At 41.0% G+C, this 15,144-nt stretch overlaps 1 protein-coding gene across 1 annotated transcript in view; it reads left to right on the forward strand.

Annotated features, from left to right (window-relative positions):
• Positions 1–501: 501 nt before the first annotated feature.
• RAP1GAP2 (RAP1 GTPase activating protein 2) overlaps positions 502–15,144 on the forward strand; it is a 269,213-nt gene continuing 254,570 nt past the window's right edge. The window contains exon 1 of the mRNA XM_018554104.1: positions 502–623. Within this exon, the coding sequence (XP_018409606.1) occupies positions 517–623 (107 nt within the window). The 5' untranslated portion in view covers positions 502–516. The remainder of the gene's footprint in view (positions 624–15,144) is intronic.

Raw genomic sequence — 15,144 nt, forward strand, 5'->3', positions numbered from 1 at the left:
CCCACCCTTTCTTCTGGGCTTTGATTTCATGACGTCCCTGTTCCAGCTCCGCATTGGTTTGTGTGTGTGTATGTTTTGTGTGCATGTATGTGTCTTCTAGCACCGTCATGGATCAGCTGAGGAAAGTCACACACTGTCTATTGTCTGTGAGCTGAAACTTGTCTTGGAATATTTCTGGGAACCCAAGGGAGAAAGACATTTGGTCCTCTGGTGGAGCCACAGATGAGTTTTTCCTACTGGGATAATCTTGTCATTTGCCACTGCAGCACTTTGGAAAGTGACTTCTATAGAAAACTGGGAGCAACCTTTGGATTTCTCCGCTTGTCCTGGAATAGCAATAGAGGAGAGAATCTGAACGTGGGCTAGATGTGTGGCTGGTGACCTGAAGGTCACTAGGGTAAAAGTCACCTGTCTCAACCCGCACTCTGCGCACCACCAAAGCAAAGAAACAGGAGTGAAAAAGCCACCTAAGTTTTCTTTTTTCTACTTTGGTCCTGGATATTGGAGCTGGTAACTATGTCACAGCCAACAGAGAGGATGCATTCGAAAAAAGCAGGCATCCGTGCAGCTGTGGTTTTAATTGGATTGCTACACAAATCGCGGAGACAGATCCGAGAGCGAAGGTAAACCATAGAAACCGTTACACCTCTTTCTATCCTTATTCCATGTATTCCTCGTGCTGTCTTGGCCACAGAGAGTTAATGCTGTGGGAGTTGCTGTTATGTGTTAGGCTCACCTTGCGGTCTCTCTGTGTGGCCCATGCATGCTGTGTAGCAAGCAAGAGTTTGCAATGACTTATTGTGTTTGCACAATGAATGACTGTGGGTTGTTGAGGAGGTAGTGAAAACAAGAGTGGGAGCACAAGCATAGTGTGAAACAAAATCCAGGACCTGCTGAGGCTGGATATCTTAAAAGGCAGCAGGGAAACAATAAGTCATTAGTACAGCAGTGTGTAGGGAGAGATAAACAGGGATGCAAACAAAACAGCTTAGTTAGCATCTCAAAATAAGTTTTACAAGGGTATAAATTAAGGTCATCACACTAGGTAATTGACAGCTTGTAGAATTGTTAAGGAAATGTCTGACCACCCACAAGGGCTTTAATTCATTACATCAGGAACAAGCTGGCCACAGATCTCCAGATTACTTTCCTAGAGATGTCCCCATTCCCATACTGAAATATCTGTACAACTGTGATCTGTTTTGACATCCCTAAATCAGTCGACAGACAAATGTTGCACATTTGCTGTGACAGGTTCAACCCTTTTTCTCCAGAGCAGAAGAAATGATTTGGCAATACATTGTGTATAAAATTTCCACCATGTTGGGAAATCACAATAATCTTTAACTTAGTCCTAAGTGCTGTTAGCCACTAAATGATACACCTGTCACAGGTTACTGTGTATATTTTGCTATTATGCTGCCAGGTCTGGTCACCGATAGACAAACCATAAGGCAATCACTTTTAACCCCAATGAGCACATCTGCTGGATGATGCTTGATGGCCAATTGGTCCAAAGAGCAGTACAATGTGGCAGCTTATCTCTGCTCAATAGGCAGCAATCAAAACATTTTCCAGCCTGTCCATTTACATCCCAGCAGTTGGTGCTCTTTGTGGCAGTCCTTTTGTCCCCATGCAAAGTTAGATTGTTGCATAGTTTTATAAGTCAGTGGATAGTGTGACAAACTAAATCTGTTTATGGGTTCCTTAATTCTACCGTGGCAAAGTATGTAATACAGTGACAGATGGTCTCTATATTGGGTGTATTTTTCAGTATTGGGTGAGATCTGATATTTGTCCAGTCTTCTCACAACTGCCAAGTTCCAGCAACAGCTGCATTTTTATCTTCCTAACATCAAAACACGTGCAGTAGAAGTATTGTTCTCTTGTCTCACTACATTTATTAAGCTGTGATGTAATGCATGCACCTGCAGAGGTGTGTGCAACTGCATGCAATGTTGGCCATGCACCCACATCACTAGGGAAGCTGATGAACTTCCCTCCAGCTCTCATGCTCCATCCCAGTACTCAGTCTGAAAGATGTCTGTTTAGTATCCCCACAGAAGTAGTACATTGACTCAGACAATGTTATTTTTCTGGCTACAAGAACATATTTAATTTTAACAATGGGTGTAAAAACAAAAAGCAGAATAGCTTTTATCCCTGATTCACGCCAGAGGAGCTTGAAGCTCAAAGTACCACAACTCTCAACAACCAAAATCACATGCTTTTAAATAGTGCCTGTGCACTGTATCTCGACCCCTGAAGCTCAAAAGCTACTTTTGAAGCAGAATGGGGTGTTTTTAGCCCCATAGACTTCCATTTGAATGCCTGAAAAACGCCTGACAATGGCTTCAGATGCAGCCTTAAGTAGGATATACACGGGACACATTTCAACCATTTTTTAAAATGAACAAGCTGAAATAAGCACAGTTGGTGCCACTGTTGGCACCCTTCCACCCGGCATCCCCCAATCAGCTGATAGAAGGAGCTGGTTGGAATATTCTCATCCGAATTGAGCTAGCAGCCAGTCAGCTGGCGGCCGCTGTCAGGATACAATGCAAACAGCTGTGGCTCGTCCATCAATGCTCATAAGCGTTGATGGAGGGACCTGTTCTATTTTTTTCATTCAGCTCGTGGGTTGTAAGAAAAAAATAGAATTGTGTATACCCGACTTTACCGTAACTCCATATTATATTTTGCCTTCACTTTTGCACTTGAACAGGAGACAATGTTCAGCATGCTGAAAAATCTCTGCAGCTGATGCTATCATTCGATGCATATACTGAAAATATGAGTAGTCTCAATGTAATAGATAACATGTATCTAGCAGGCTAAAACTCCAGATTAGATCAGAAGTGAAACGTCAGCATGGAGTCTCGTGTTGCCCAAGTACATTGTCGTCTATGATTACAGTTTCATTTCCGCCGCATCCTTTTATAGCATCAGGCGTAGAACTCTGAAGCAAAGTGATTTTGTGGAACAGAAAAGTATTTTGCTTAGAAAGTCTTCATTCAGTCAGTTCCTACAGATCTAGGATGGCAAAGTCTTAGGAAAGTTCAATATTTATATGTTGCAAAGCAACTGATCCTTGAATGACATCAATGTCTTGTTGTCTGGAACAAGAAGCTTAGAGCATTAGAGGTATGCTGTTGTCGCCATGACCAGCATTAGATTATATGACTTCCCCTGTAAAAGTTGTTCTCACTGTCTATATTGATATGGAAAGTAACAGCTTTTAACATCCATGCATCGTTCCCATTTTACACCTTACATGCAGGGCTGGATTAAAAGCATCCTGGGCCTGGTGCTGTCGGTCGGTTGGATGGTGTTGTATCGAATTCTGTTCCCCAGTTCAGATGTGTTTTTCCCCTGCCGCTCGGCTCTTTCCATAGCCCCACCCCTCCCTCCCTCGTAGCCCTGCATTTTTAGCTCTGTTCCCCAGTAGAGATGTGTTCCCCCTCCCACTTGGCTGTTTGCATTGCCCTGCCTCTCCTTCATAGCTTCGCATTTTTAGCTTTCCTAAAAATGTTTTACTCCTCCTGTCTCACAAGTTATACTATATATGATAGGAGTGGAGTGTCAGCTCTTGGGGTCGATACAATGACTAGAATACAGAGGGGATGTATATATTATTTATGAAGGGGTAGGTAATATACAGTATAATATATAGACCCCCTTATTTATGAAGGGGTAGGTAATATACAGTATAATATATAGACCCCCTTATTTATGAAGGGGTAGGTAATATACAGTATAATATATAGACATTTTTGTAGGAATGGCTGTGCGGCTCAGGTCAGGCCACACAGTAAATATTGTGGAATCTGGGTTGGAGGTATAGTAAGTATAACACCACTGTTAGAGAAGTGAAAATGTGGAACACTCTTCCCCAGGAAGTGGTATTAGCTTCGATAGGAGATTGATCCTGACAATTATCTGATTGTCAGTATGGAGTCAGGAAGGGATTTTTTTACACTCTTACTGCAAATATGCCTATGCTTGTAGGGTCGATCAATCAAATAACACACACACACAAGTTGAACTTGATGGATCTGCATCTTTACTAAACCTTATCTACTATGTGACTATGTACTGTAAAAAAAAAATATTCTTGGCAAAGTCTTCAGCATCTATCTACTACCTGCCTCACCTGTACATAGCATCACCCAGACTACCTTCTCTCGAAATTTCGGAAGTAAAGAGGTTTGAAGGTAAAAATGATATTGCACTCACGTGACTCTCACATCCTCTGGTTTTTTTTCCGCTTTTTGATTGTGGAGATGGAATACCCCCCCTTCCATGTCGCCCAGTGATATATTTAGTGTCAGAGCAACCAATCATTAGGCCCAGGCATTGCAACATGGGTGGCAGGAGGTGCTCAGGGTTATTATAAAACCTAGTTTAGTCACTTTGCTCACAACTGGTGTTCTCAGAACTGCATGTATTACACACGTACGTGTAGAATCCTTACATGACTCCTTTCAATGTTGCTTATACAAGCCTTTCAGCAGGGGATTGCCATTAAAATACCGGTCTGTTCCAGTATTCAGTTTCCTAGTTTCTGGTTTATAGAGACAAATAAATATCCTATTTTTTTACCATTATTTGTTATATTTTAATGTGACTGGGAACCGCTTTCATGGACATAAGATGATGTTTCTTCATTAGGGAATAATCTATTTACCAGTAGATCCTACAATATGTATGTTCTAGTTAAGTAAAAGCTTTTTTTGCATATATAATATTATAGTTTAAATATATTTTTAAAATGTGGTACTGGAGAATTGTGTACTCAGAGAGTAGAACAAATGGGAATTGAATAAACATTTGCATTTCATGGGAATTACCTCTAATTGTGGTGTCCCAAAAAGAGCTAAAACATACAAACGGGGAAGGAAGGTTTATAAAGTGTATAATAAGTAGCAAAAATCATTTGACTTAATGGAGGGTCCCCTATTGTAATTAATAGCAAAACCACGATTGTTCCCCAGAAGGGGATCCCACCATTGTTACAAAGTGTAAAAGAGCTGTTAAAACCATTTGTGCCACATGCATTTCTATTGAACCAAAGTATCATTATTACTTGTTTTAAGGAAATGTAGACTAGTATTGTGTACCTTCAGGCATGAAACTGTACCTACGTTAATAAATTACTGCTGTCTCGGGGTGCCCTTGCATAAGTTACTGTACCTAAATAACTACTGTCTCATGGTGCCTGTACATGTGAGGACTGCCTGCAGAGAATGCTTAGTTTAGACCTTCACTGGAGTGAATGAGAATGTATGGGCTGACACATACTTTCCTGCCTGACAGTTACCTGTGTGGGTATAATTCGGGGAAATGGAAGGTGTGATTGTTGAAGAACTGCATCAACATACGTATGTGACCATTCTTTTGTCCTCTGCTCTATATGGTCAATTGGTGTTTTCCTGCACAGTCCATATTGGTCAGATTAACTGCTGCCAAGAAAATGTCTTGGATGGCCTGACTCCCAGTTATTTTTACAGACTCCCAGTTTTTTTTACAGCTTTGCATCTGTATATACAAATATATACACATTTTTAGTATACTTAATTTTACTCATATTAATATTGGCACTAAGCAAAACTACTGTGTAGCTAAGATGGATTGTCATCATGACACAAATGTAGCACCATTATCATGCTCGGGGTGGTTGTATGATGTGTTTTCTATCGTGGGAGTTGCCATTAATCAGTTTTCAATTAGCATTCTCTCATTTGGAAAGGGCAGCATGGAAGAGATCCAGATTAGGGTCCCTTCCAATGTATTTGTTCATACACACAGAGCTTGTACACTTGGCTACTAATTTTTATTACTGCATTTTTATTGTCAGTAAATGAGGACATAAGATTACCTAATGGGAATTTTGTTTTCGAAAATGTGGAATTTAGTTTAGTGATTCTTTTCTAGGATATTCAAAGTGATAAACCATAATGTTCAATATTCAATAATAGGCACCGCAACCTTCCAACTTAAAATTATTTTAAAGTCAAAAGGTTTTTAAGCTATTTCAAAAGCTGATTAAATCACTTATAATGGATGCTACTTCTTTATGTTTAAAAGTTTTTTTAGCCAGAGCACTGTCTCTGATATCCTGTTTTAGGTTGTCTCTTTTCTTTTGCACAGTCCTATGGAGCCACTCTTGTGTGTGCTTGTAAGCCGTGTGTGTCTCCATAAACACACAGACACAGCAAGGCTCCTCCCTTTTCTTTGCTCCCTTCTCCTTCCTCCATTCACCAAGCTAGTAGATGGACAGCTGCTGAAGACTGCTTTGTCCCTTATGATCTTGTACTGGACAAGAACTTCAAGGTAGCAGAGCTGAGAGAGTTGAAGCTGTTTGAAAATAAGATGACTGTAAATGCTTGAGCAAAAATGTAAAGGAACACTTTGCTGGGAAATGTGTATTTTTTTGATCTGGATTAATTTGTGAAAAAAGTTTGAGTTGAATACTACTTTAATCCATCTATTGCACCCAAAGCCATCTGTTCCTCTTTTTTCCCCATTTGTCCCTCTTTTAGTTTGATATATAGACCTCTGTTAAGATATGGAATGTTGAAAGCTGAACTCCAGGAAATCAGTTGAAAGCTCAAAAAAGTTACACTTACAGGTCTTGTTCCTCCCCCAGCCTGAGACTGAGCATTAAAGGGGTTCGAAACCCTCCGTGTTTTTTTTTGCTTATATCTACTGCTAGCAAGCAGTAGATATAGGCAAGAAGTGTAAAAAAAACCCCCAAAAAAACGCTTGAAATCATTTTAAACTTACCTCGTTATCGCTGCTCGCTCCCGCGCCGACAATCAGGAACTGCTCGTACGGCCGCAAAGGATCTTGGGGCGGGCGCATGCGCAGTTCCGATTCTCGGCCGGGAGACGAGCAGAGACGCAAGGTAAGTCTATGGACGCGTGCACCCGCATGCAGACACCGCTGGATCGGAGGGACAGAGCAGTCAGCGCTGGATCGGAGTGATGTCGCACCGCTGGAGGGATACATGAAAACATGGGGAAAGAAGAGGAAGACCAGAATAAGAGACATAATTTAAGGTAAATGCTAACATTTACATGGGGGGGAGGGAAAAAAAACCCAAAAAAACGCTTGAAATCATTTTAAACTTACCTCGTTATCGCTGCTCGCTCCCGCGCCGAGAATCAGGAACTGCTCGTACGGCCGCAAAGGATCTTGGGGCGGGCGCATGCGCAGTTCCGATTCTCGGCCGGGAGACGAGCAGAGACGCAAGGTAAGTCTATGGACGCGTGCACCCGCATGTAGACACCGCTGGATCGGAGGGACAGAGCAGTCAGCGCTGGATCGGAGTGATGTCGCACCGCTGGAGGGATACATGAAAACATGGGGAAAGAAGAGGAAGACCAGAATAAGAGACATAATTTAAGGTAAATGCTAACATTTACATGGGGGGGAGGGAATTTTTTTTTGCCTTTTTAATATCACTTTAAATTGAGAAGCAGCAGACTGATAAGCTCATCTCTTTCTCTCATCTTACTCTCTACTTCCTTGTTAGCACGTGAGGCCTGTAGCACAAGTATTGGCTCCTTGTGCAGCTTATGCCTCTTCCACTGAACTCTGTTGTACAGGGGATTGCAGGATTTTGATACTAGGTCGAATGTAGTCTGTGTGCATTAAAGGGAAAAAAATCAATTTAATGAAGCATTAATGAATAAAGAGCTGCATTAATTGGCATATTTTATATTTTCCTGGAATTCAGCTTTAACTATCAAAACTTTATTGCACTAAACCTTTCATCCAGCCTTTCAAGTACTGCATTTGTTGTTTTCAAATGCTTTTATATAGAAAAAGTAGTGAAAAAACAGACCTGTTCAGCCATTCTTTTTTTTTTTTTTTGCGTTTTATTTTTTCAAAGTTGATGAAAGGGCTCATTTTTGTTTTTGTCTGAGCTGCTTTTCTTCCCCATACAAGTCAATGTGAATGCAAAGCAGCTTGAAGTAGCTTGATGCAATTAAGAAGGAACCTGAAGCAATGCCTTGAGCAACTCACAGGTTAATGACGGCAATAAGTATCTGAAAGCATTCTGTATTTGACTAAAGTAGGGTATACACTGGTTGAATTTTGAACGCATGTTTGTACAAAAGACCTTGTCGGAACATGCTATCAGACACTTGACAAATATCGTTCAAAATGTTGTTTGATGTGCATTTATATATAACACTTCCCAAATGAAAACCACATTCAGTGAATTTCGTTTTAATGAGGAAATTTTTCCAACATGCTACTTTGAATTTTTTAGTTCTGCAGTTGAAATTGATCATCGATTTTACCCAATCAATTATTAGAAAATCGAATGAACATTCTGAAATTGATTTAATTCGTACAAAATTCTAACCCTGTATACCCTACTTAACCCAAGTCTGAAGCCCGCCTACTTGTGTCCTGACTGAGGAAATGGTAGAGTATGCATTTTGTTGAAATACTTTGTTCCTAAAGTTTGAAAGCATGACCCCAGCTCTTTGATCCGTATCACATAAGGAATATAATTTAACTCATGCAAAACACACTTAACACCTTTGTGTAAATGCATTTGAAACTCCCTTTAGCAGTGGTGCCAAAAACTCTAACCCTTACCTACACTATCCGAAATGAAAAAGGAATGTTGAAAGGAGTTGAGCTTCAATTTTAAAATGTTATTGAAAAGTAAGTTATAAAAGCAGAATAAGTAAACAAAGTTTCAATATTCCAGCATATCTGGAAAACATCATAACTGGCATATCATCAGTTAGAGCCTAATGCTGGTCTTGAGATGGTAGTCAGCTAATCTGGCCTGTTTGAGTCAAGCCAACTGTTATTGTTTATGTTAGTGGGTGTCTCTTTCTTGGTGCCCAGAGTCAGCGACATCCGCCCTGTACATTGTCATATTCATCTGCAGGAGCATCCACATCGTTGCTTTCCTCAGGGTACCCCAGGGCTTTTACAAGTACCCCTGGTGGTGGCTCTTATGGTTCTGGGTACCCTAGATTATATAACTAAGAAAAATATCAACTTACCCAATTTGTGTTGTATTCCACATGATCTTTTTTTTTGCACCCCTCTTGTTTTAACGTTATAGTTAGCTGTGCCATAACATACCATGGATAGCCAAATACTGCTTTACTAAGTAAGGCTTTGTAGACAGGCAGGGTGCTCATCTCTAGCACCAAAGTTGGTATGGTTAATTTTTAGCTTTACAGCCTGGAAGGGTATGTGGGGAGAGGGTAGGATGAGCCTGGTCAAGGAATTTGTTACAAATTGGAAAATCAAACTGAGTAATAATGGGTGCTTCCTAAGTACCTTCTAACAGGTGTTTAGCAGAAATGGGTAGGGTTAATAGTGTATCTAAACCCAAGAACAAATATTCATTATATGTTGCAGTTTACCAGTACTTTGATATGGTGACTACATTGATTTTTTTTAAAATTAGGGTTATATGTATAGGACATGAGGGAGCCGAGGGACACGCCATCGCTGCTGCAGCAGAGGAGGAGACAGACTGGAGGGAGCACTGTCACAGCCAGTCAGCTCCAAAAACAAGCACTTAGGGCCTGTTCACATGATTTTCAGGTCCTGATCAGGTGCGGATCTGCAGACGCGGTGCTGCTCATGCAGTGCGCTTTTGACGTGTTTTTTACATGTTTTCGGTCCGGGTGCTGACAGTTCATTTTTTTTTTTTTCAAGCCGTGGGGCTGCCAGTATGCAGATTCTTCCTCTGAGGTCACTTCCGCCCTCTTGTAACATCTACTTCCCTTTGTGTATGTAAAGCTGGTGATCAGACATGTATCACATGTTTGCAGGCATGTTGATGGTGCTGGCTACAGCAATCTGCAGAGAACGAGCTCGCAGGAGACGTCGTTATTGGGTACACCCGATCTTGAGGCTCACGGGACTCCAAATGTCAGTTCTGGAGTTTATATGAGGATTTGCGAGCTCACCCGGATACATTTTTTACCTTTACTCGTATGTCCATGGAAAGGTAATGGGCATGTCCAAAATGTTTGCAGTTCATGTCTTTACCTCTACCCCAACCTGTCTGTCTAACTCTATGTAGAATAAAATTGTTTTTGCTTAGCTGCATTGCATTCCGTTTCCGTTGCGTTTTTGCCGCGTTCGTGCGTTTCCTGACCGGGCAAAATGTGACATGCAGTATTTTTTCTGTCGTAACCTGAACGGACTGCGCACGTGAGAACTGTAGCCCATACAACACATAGGGATACATTGGGATGCATTTTTAGTGCAGGAGCGTACGGATCAGTTCAGCACATAAAACAGATGTCGTGTGAACAGGCCCTTAACCCTTGCAGTTCGGGGGTAGCCCCACTGCAAGGGTTAAGAAATGAGTTGCTCTTTAATGCTGAGAGTAGTGGGATAGAGATCCAAGTGCCACCTCAAGTGGAACATCTGAAAATTAATTTATTTAGACATATTTGGGACTATGTACATGGGCTTGAATGGATGAGAGGTGAAACAGCCAGTTCGATCAAACACAGTTTCTACCACCTGCTGTGACATCACATTGAAGTCACTTCTAATACAGTAATAGTCTAGACAGTGTCAGGTAAAAATTCCACATCACATTCTAAAAAATGTCAACCAGGTTCTCTGAGGTAAAATCAGTAATTCAGTGGTAATGGTTTGTTTCCTGTTCTTTGGCAATAATTCGGAACACTCCTGGTGCTAGGTCTCCACTAGAATGTTTTGCATACTTTTCATAACTCTAAATTTAATAACAGCTTGTCGTATAGAAGTACATTTAGGTATCACAGCTGCCAAGAAGACATATGATAAAAAAAAGTGTTCAAGCAGAAAAAAAGTATTACCTGTACCTAGACTGTTCCTTTTAAATTTACTGTGGTCTTCTGAGTTAAAGAAAACCTTTCAATCCCCAAGTACTGATTGTAAGCATAGGACTTCCTCTGTAATCTTCTCCAACAACTGTTTTAAACACATTCCTCTTCCCCCAAAACATGCAGCCAAAACAGACTGAATAATGCTGTTACTGAAATGCAAATGTTGACTTTTTGTCAATAGATCAAGTCAATAGAAGAGCTTAAATCTCCGTTTCTAAAGCTGCCCACACACCTTACAATTTATCTGCAGATTTTCTGTGGTCAGATGGAAAAGGTGCAACAGATTCCCCCATCTACACTTAACTGTGTGGATGGAGTAATCTCCACCTGGGCCAATCTGTTGCACTTTTTCCATCTGACCACATACAATCTGCAGATAACTTGTAAGGTGTATGGGCAGTTTAAAGGTGGCCATACACCTTGCGATTATCGTTTGATTTCCGAAAGAAATCGGGGGTTTGTACAATAGATCACAGTTACTGTACAACTGGCCGAATTCCGTCTATCAGTCAGGCTGGAGAACTTTTTTTGAATCGTAAAAAAATTGATGGATTAGTGGTATTTTCATATGAAAAAAAATCCAACATGAACATTGCACATGTACAAATGAAAGTCCGTTCTGTTGATCGACGAAATTCGCTTAGTTAGTATTGCTAACGAACCATAATTGAAATTCACATTGGTCTGTGCATGATGGGGCAGTCATGCGGAATTCAAACGACAGTTCGATGAAGGCACAAAAAAATCTAATGATAATTGTAAGGTGTATGGCCATTCCCAAGAACCACTAACATGCACAGAGGGCACTGACCCATGACTGCCACAGGAAAGGGTGTCTTTGGCTGTGATTGACAGCTTGGCTGCAATCTGCTGTGTGAAAGGCAAGATGGAAGCAACGGCGTAATAACTGGACCTTGGGGGACAAACTAATTACGCATCAGTAGGTTGTTTATGAATTCAATAGTTCATATTTGGCAGCAAACATTGAAAAGGGGAAAGAGTTGTTTTAAAAGGAAATCCAGAGAAAACTAATATGCTTCTTAAAGAGAAACTTCACCATCACAAATTTATTTTTTGCCCTCCTCCTACATTTGGTGCTCTTCTTATGCTGTAATCACATACTTACAAGCCCAGCAGATCCATTGTTGTCAGCTCCTCTCGTCCTGCTGTCCACCCACAGGTCCTATCCCTGTACGGTCGCACATCTTTTGTCTAAAGGTGCCCATAAACCTTACGACCATCGCAAGACTTTTGTCTTGCGATGGTCATAAGCTTATTAAAAGCTCGTACGATCTGCCCATCTTGGATAGGCAGATCGCACTTGCGATCATCGAAAGCCCGCCCCGCCTAGGGACGGGCTTCCGATGACCGCAGTGAGGGGGGGGCTTCCGATCACTGCAAACGGGCAGTGTGCGCGTAGTTGTCGAACAAGCAGGCCACGGGTTTTCAAGCCTGCTTGTTCGACGGAAGACGTGCGACCGTACAGTAGAAACGGTTGCACGCCTTCCATACACTGTACGATTATCGTACGATCGCGGGATTTCCCGCGATTCTGTCCAAGATGGGCAGATCTACGAGCTTTTAATAAGCTTACGAGCATCGCAAGACAAAAGTCTTGCGATGGTCGTAAGGTGTATGGGCACCTTTAGACAAAAGACGTGCGACCGTACAGTAAAAACGGTTGCACGCCTTCCATACACTTTGCGATTATCGTACAATCGCGGGATTTCCCGCGATTATCGTGCGATAATCGCACAGTTTATGGGCACCTTCACTCTCTGGCTGTTAATAGAGTTTGTAACTTAATAAAAGGATGCAAAATAAAGTTCCTTGTATTTTTTTCTGCTCAGTTTATATTCATGTATAGGAGTTAATGGAATGCAACCAAAATCAGAAAGCTAAAAAATTGATTGTCTTCGGACAAAAAGTTAAATGTCTTGTGGAGCAATTTAATGTGATGAATTATAATGTCTTCAGCACTTTTGACATCCCATTGTCTGCCCTCTTTTTAAAGATTCGTCTTTGTTATGTATTACCCTGCATAACTTAGACATGAGATTAGCTTTCATTATTTACTGCTGCACATGAGCAGCCATGCATAGAGCGGATATACATAGTCACAGCTCTCCAACATCCTGGTGTGATCTAGCTGGTGTGAAGCTTCCATTTAGTGAAGTGTGGGAGCCACTGAGCCATGTTCTACATGCAGGGCTCCCAGTGACAAGGACTCCAGCACAATCAATACCCTATCACTGGCACTTGTTGCTAACAACAAACCTCTGAATCCCTAGGAGGCTCTGAAGTCCAGCTGCTCTAGTTTCTACTCGGATAACCCATTGGTCTCTGCAAAAAGCTGTCAAAGCTGTAGACATGAAGGCGTCCTTTGTCCATCTGAAGATTTGTTTCTGTTCAGCTTAAAGTGATTTGGCTTCAGCTGATTTCTATCCCAGAATGATGAGAGGGAAATCATATTTTTCACACCATAGCCTGTTGTGGGTTAGCTACACACGCGTGGTTAATAGATGGATGGATCAATCACATCAAATAGAGATTTTCCAATAAGTTGGAAAATCAATAAGGTTGATAATGTACACTTGTTATGTCAAAGTGTTTATTGTTACCTCTTAGTGGTACCCCGAGTCACACCCCAGTGCCGCACCGGATGAGATTTGGTCTAAATATAGCTAGTTTTATCTATAAATGTAAATGATTTGGTCCCATATGGTGACATTTTTCTGTTTGAGACGCAATAGAAGTGTGGGATCTTAAAGTGTATGTAAACCCTAAAAAAGAAGTGGTTGTCTTTTGCTTTCTTATAAATCAGGTGTAGCCAAACTCCGGCCCTTCAGCTGTGGTGGAACTACAAATTCCATGAGGCATTACAAGATTCTCACAGCCACAGACATGACTCCCGGAGACAGATGCATCATGGGATTTGTAGTTTCACCACAGCTGGAGGGCCGGAGTTTGGCTACCCCTGTTATAAATCATTACATTTAATATGTCATGTATTTTCTTTATACTATCTAAAAAATTAATATACATAGTAATCTTGCCAGTATTTTTGCCTTACCTGTGCTTCCTGTGCTGAGGCTGACAACACTAACTGCAACCTGCGAATGCTGTGGTAGCTTTGACACAATCCCCTGCTCACTCATGAACTAGAACTACAGGAAACGGTGCCAACGTGTGGCATTTCTGCAGTCCCGATGTGAGCCTGCGTTTGCTGATGCTTCCTGCCCTGATTGACATCAGTTTTACCCACGCCCACAGCTTAGATGCATGCTGCAGATGTAAATGGTATTATGGTTATCTGAACACTAATTGTAGTACTAAAAAAAAAGGTATTTATTGTTTTTTAAATTATTAAACTGGTGTTTTGTGCATTTTGATGCCTCTCTCTTTATCTGTCCTGGCTGAACACATCTGTTTATTTTTTTAGCAGCAGGAATGGTTAAAATTGTGTATTATTTTTATTACTGAATCAAAGCTGTGCACCTGCCTCTCCCTTCACAAAGAGAACTGTACTTGCAGGCAGTTTATGTCTGATGGGATGGGCAATACCGCTACATACAATGCAAATGGGGGTGACTATTCTGTACCTATTGCAATCCTTATATCAATCCAGGGGATGAAGGAGGAGGGGACTATTGCCTTACCCCATTCTGCATGAATTATCTCTGCTTCTATTCTGTTAAATTACTATTTCCTCAAAATCCTTTACTTGGCATTTTCTGCAGTTTGTCAGTAGAAATTAAATCACTGTTCAATCTGGCTAAATTCAGGTGAGGTAACAATCGTCTCATGTCTGTGGGAACATTGATGCTAGAGAGATAGGTTACTTTGCATTGTTGGAGTTATGGAATAATGTAAAGTTATGTACAAACACAATCTCTGCTTTTTCCTGTATTTGCCACGTGTTTGTTAATAAAATTAACATTGTCTGCATTCCACCAATATGCATTTGCCTTTCACTAATACTAATGCTTTTCTTGGCTGCTAAAGTGGTGAACATGATGTCAGCAGTGTGGCCTCAGTAGAATTTTATATTCCATTTGAATATTCATAGGTTGTTAATTTAGCATTGCAGACATAATGCCAACATGAAAGCTTCAAGTTCCATATTTCAGGCACAGCTCTTTCAGAGCATAGCAATACTTTTGTCTATTCTGAGATCAGGTTCTCTGAGCCTATTCTTGTTTCCAAAAGTCACCTTATGTCCACGTAGGGAAATTTCCCATCACTTCCTGTATTTAAAAAAAAAAAAAAAAAA

This window comes from Nanorana parkeri, unplaced genomic scaffold, assembly GCF_000935625.1.
Source record: "Nanorana parkeri isolate BGI_ZX_2015 unplaced genomic scaffold, ASM93562v1 scaffold142, whole genome shotgun sequence".
Taxonomy (NCBI): Eukaryota; Metazoa; Chordata; class Amphibia; order Anura; family Dicroglossidae; genus Nanorana; species Nanorana parkeri.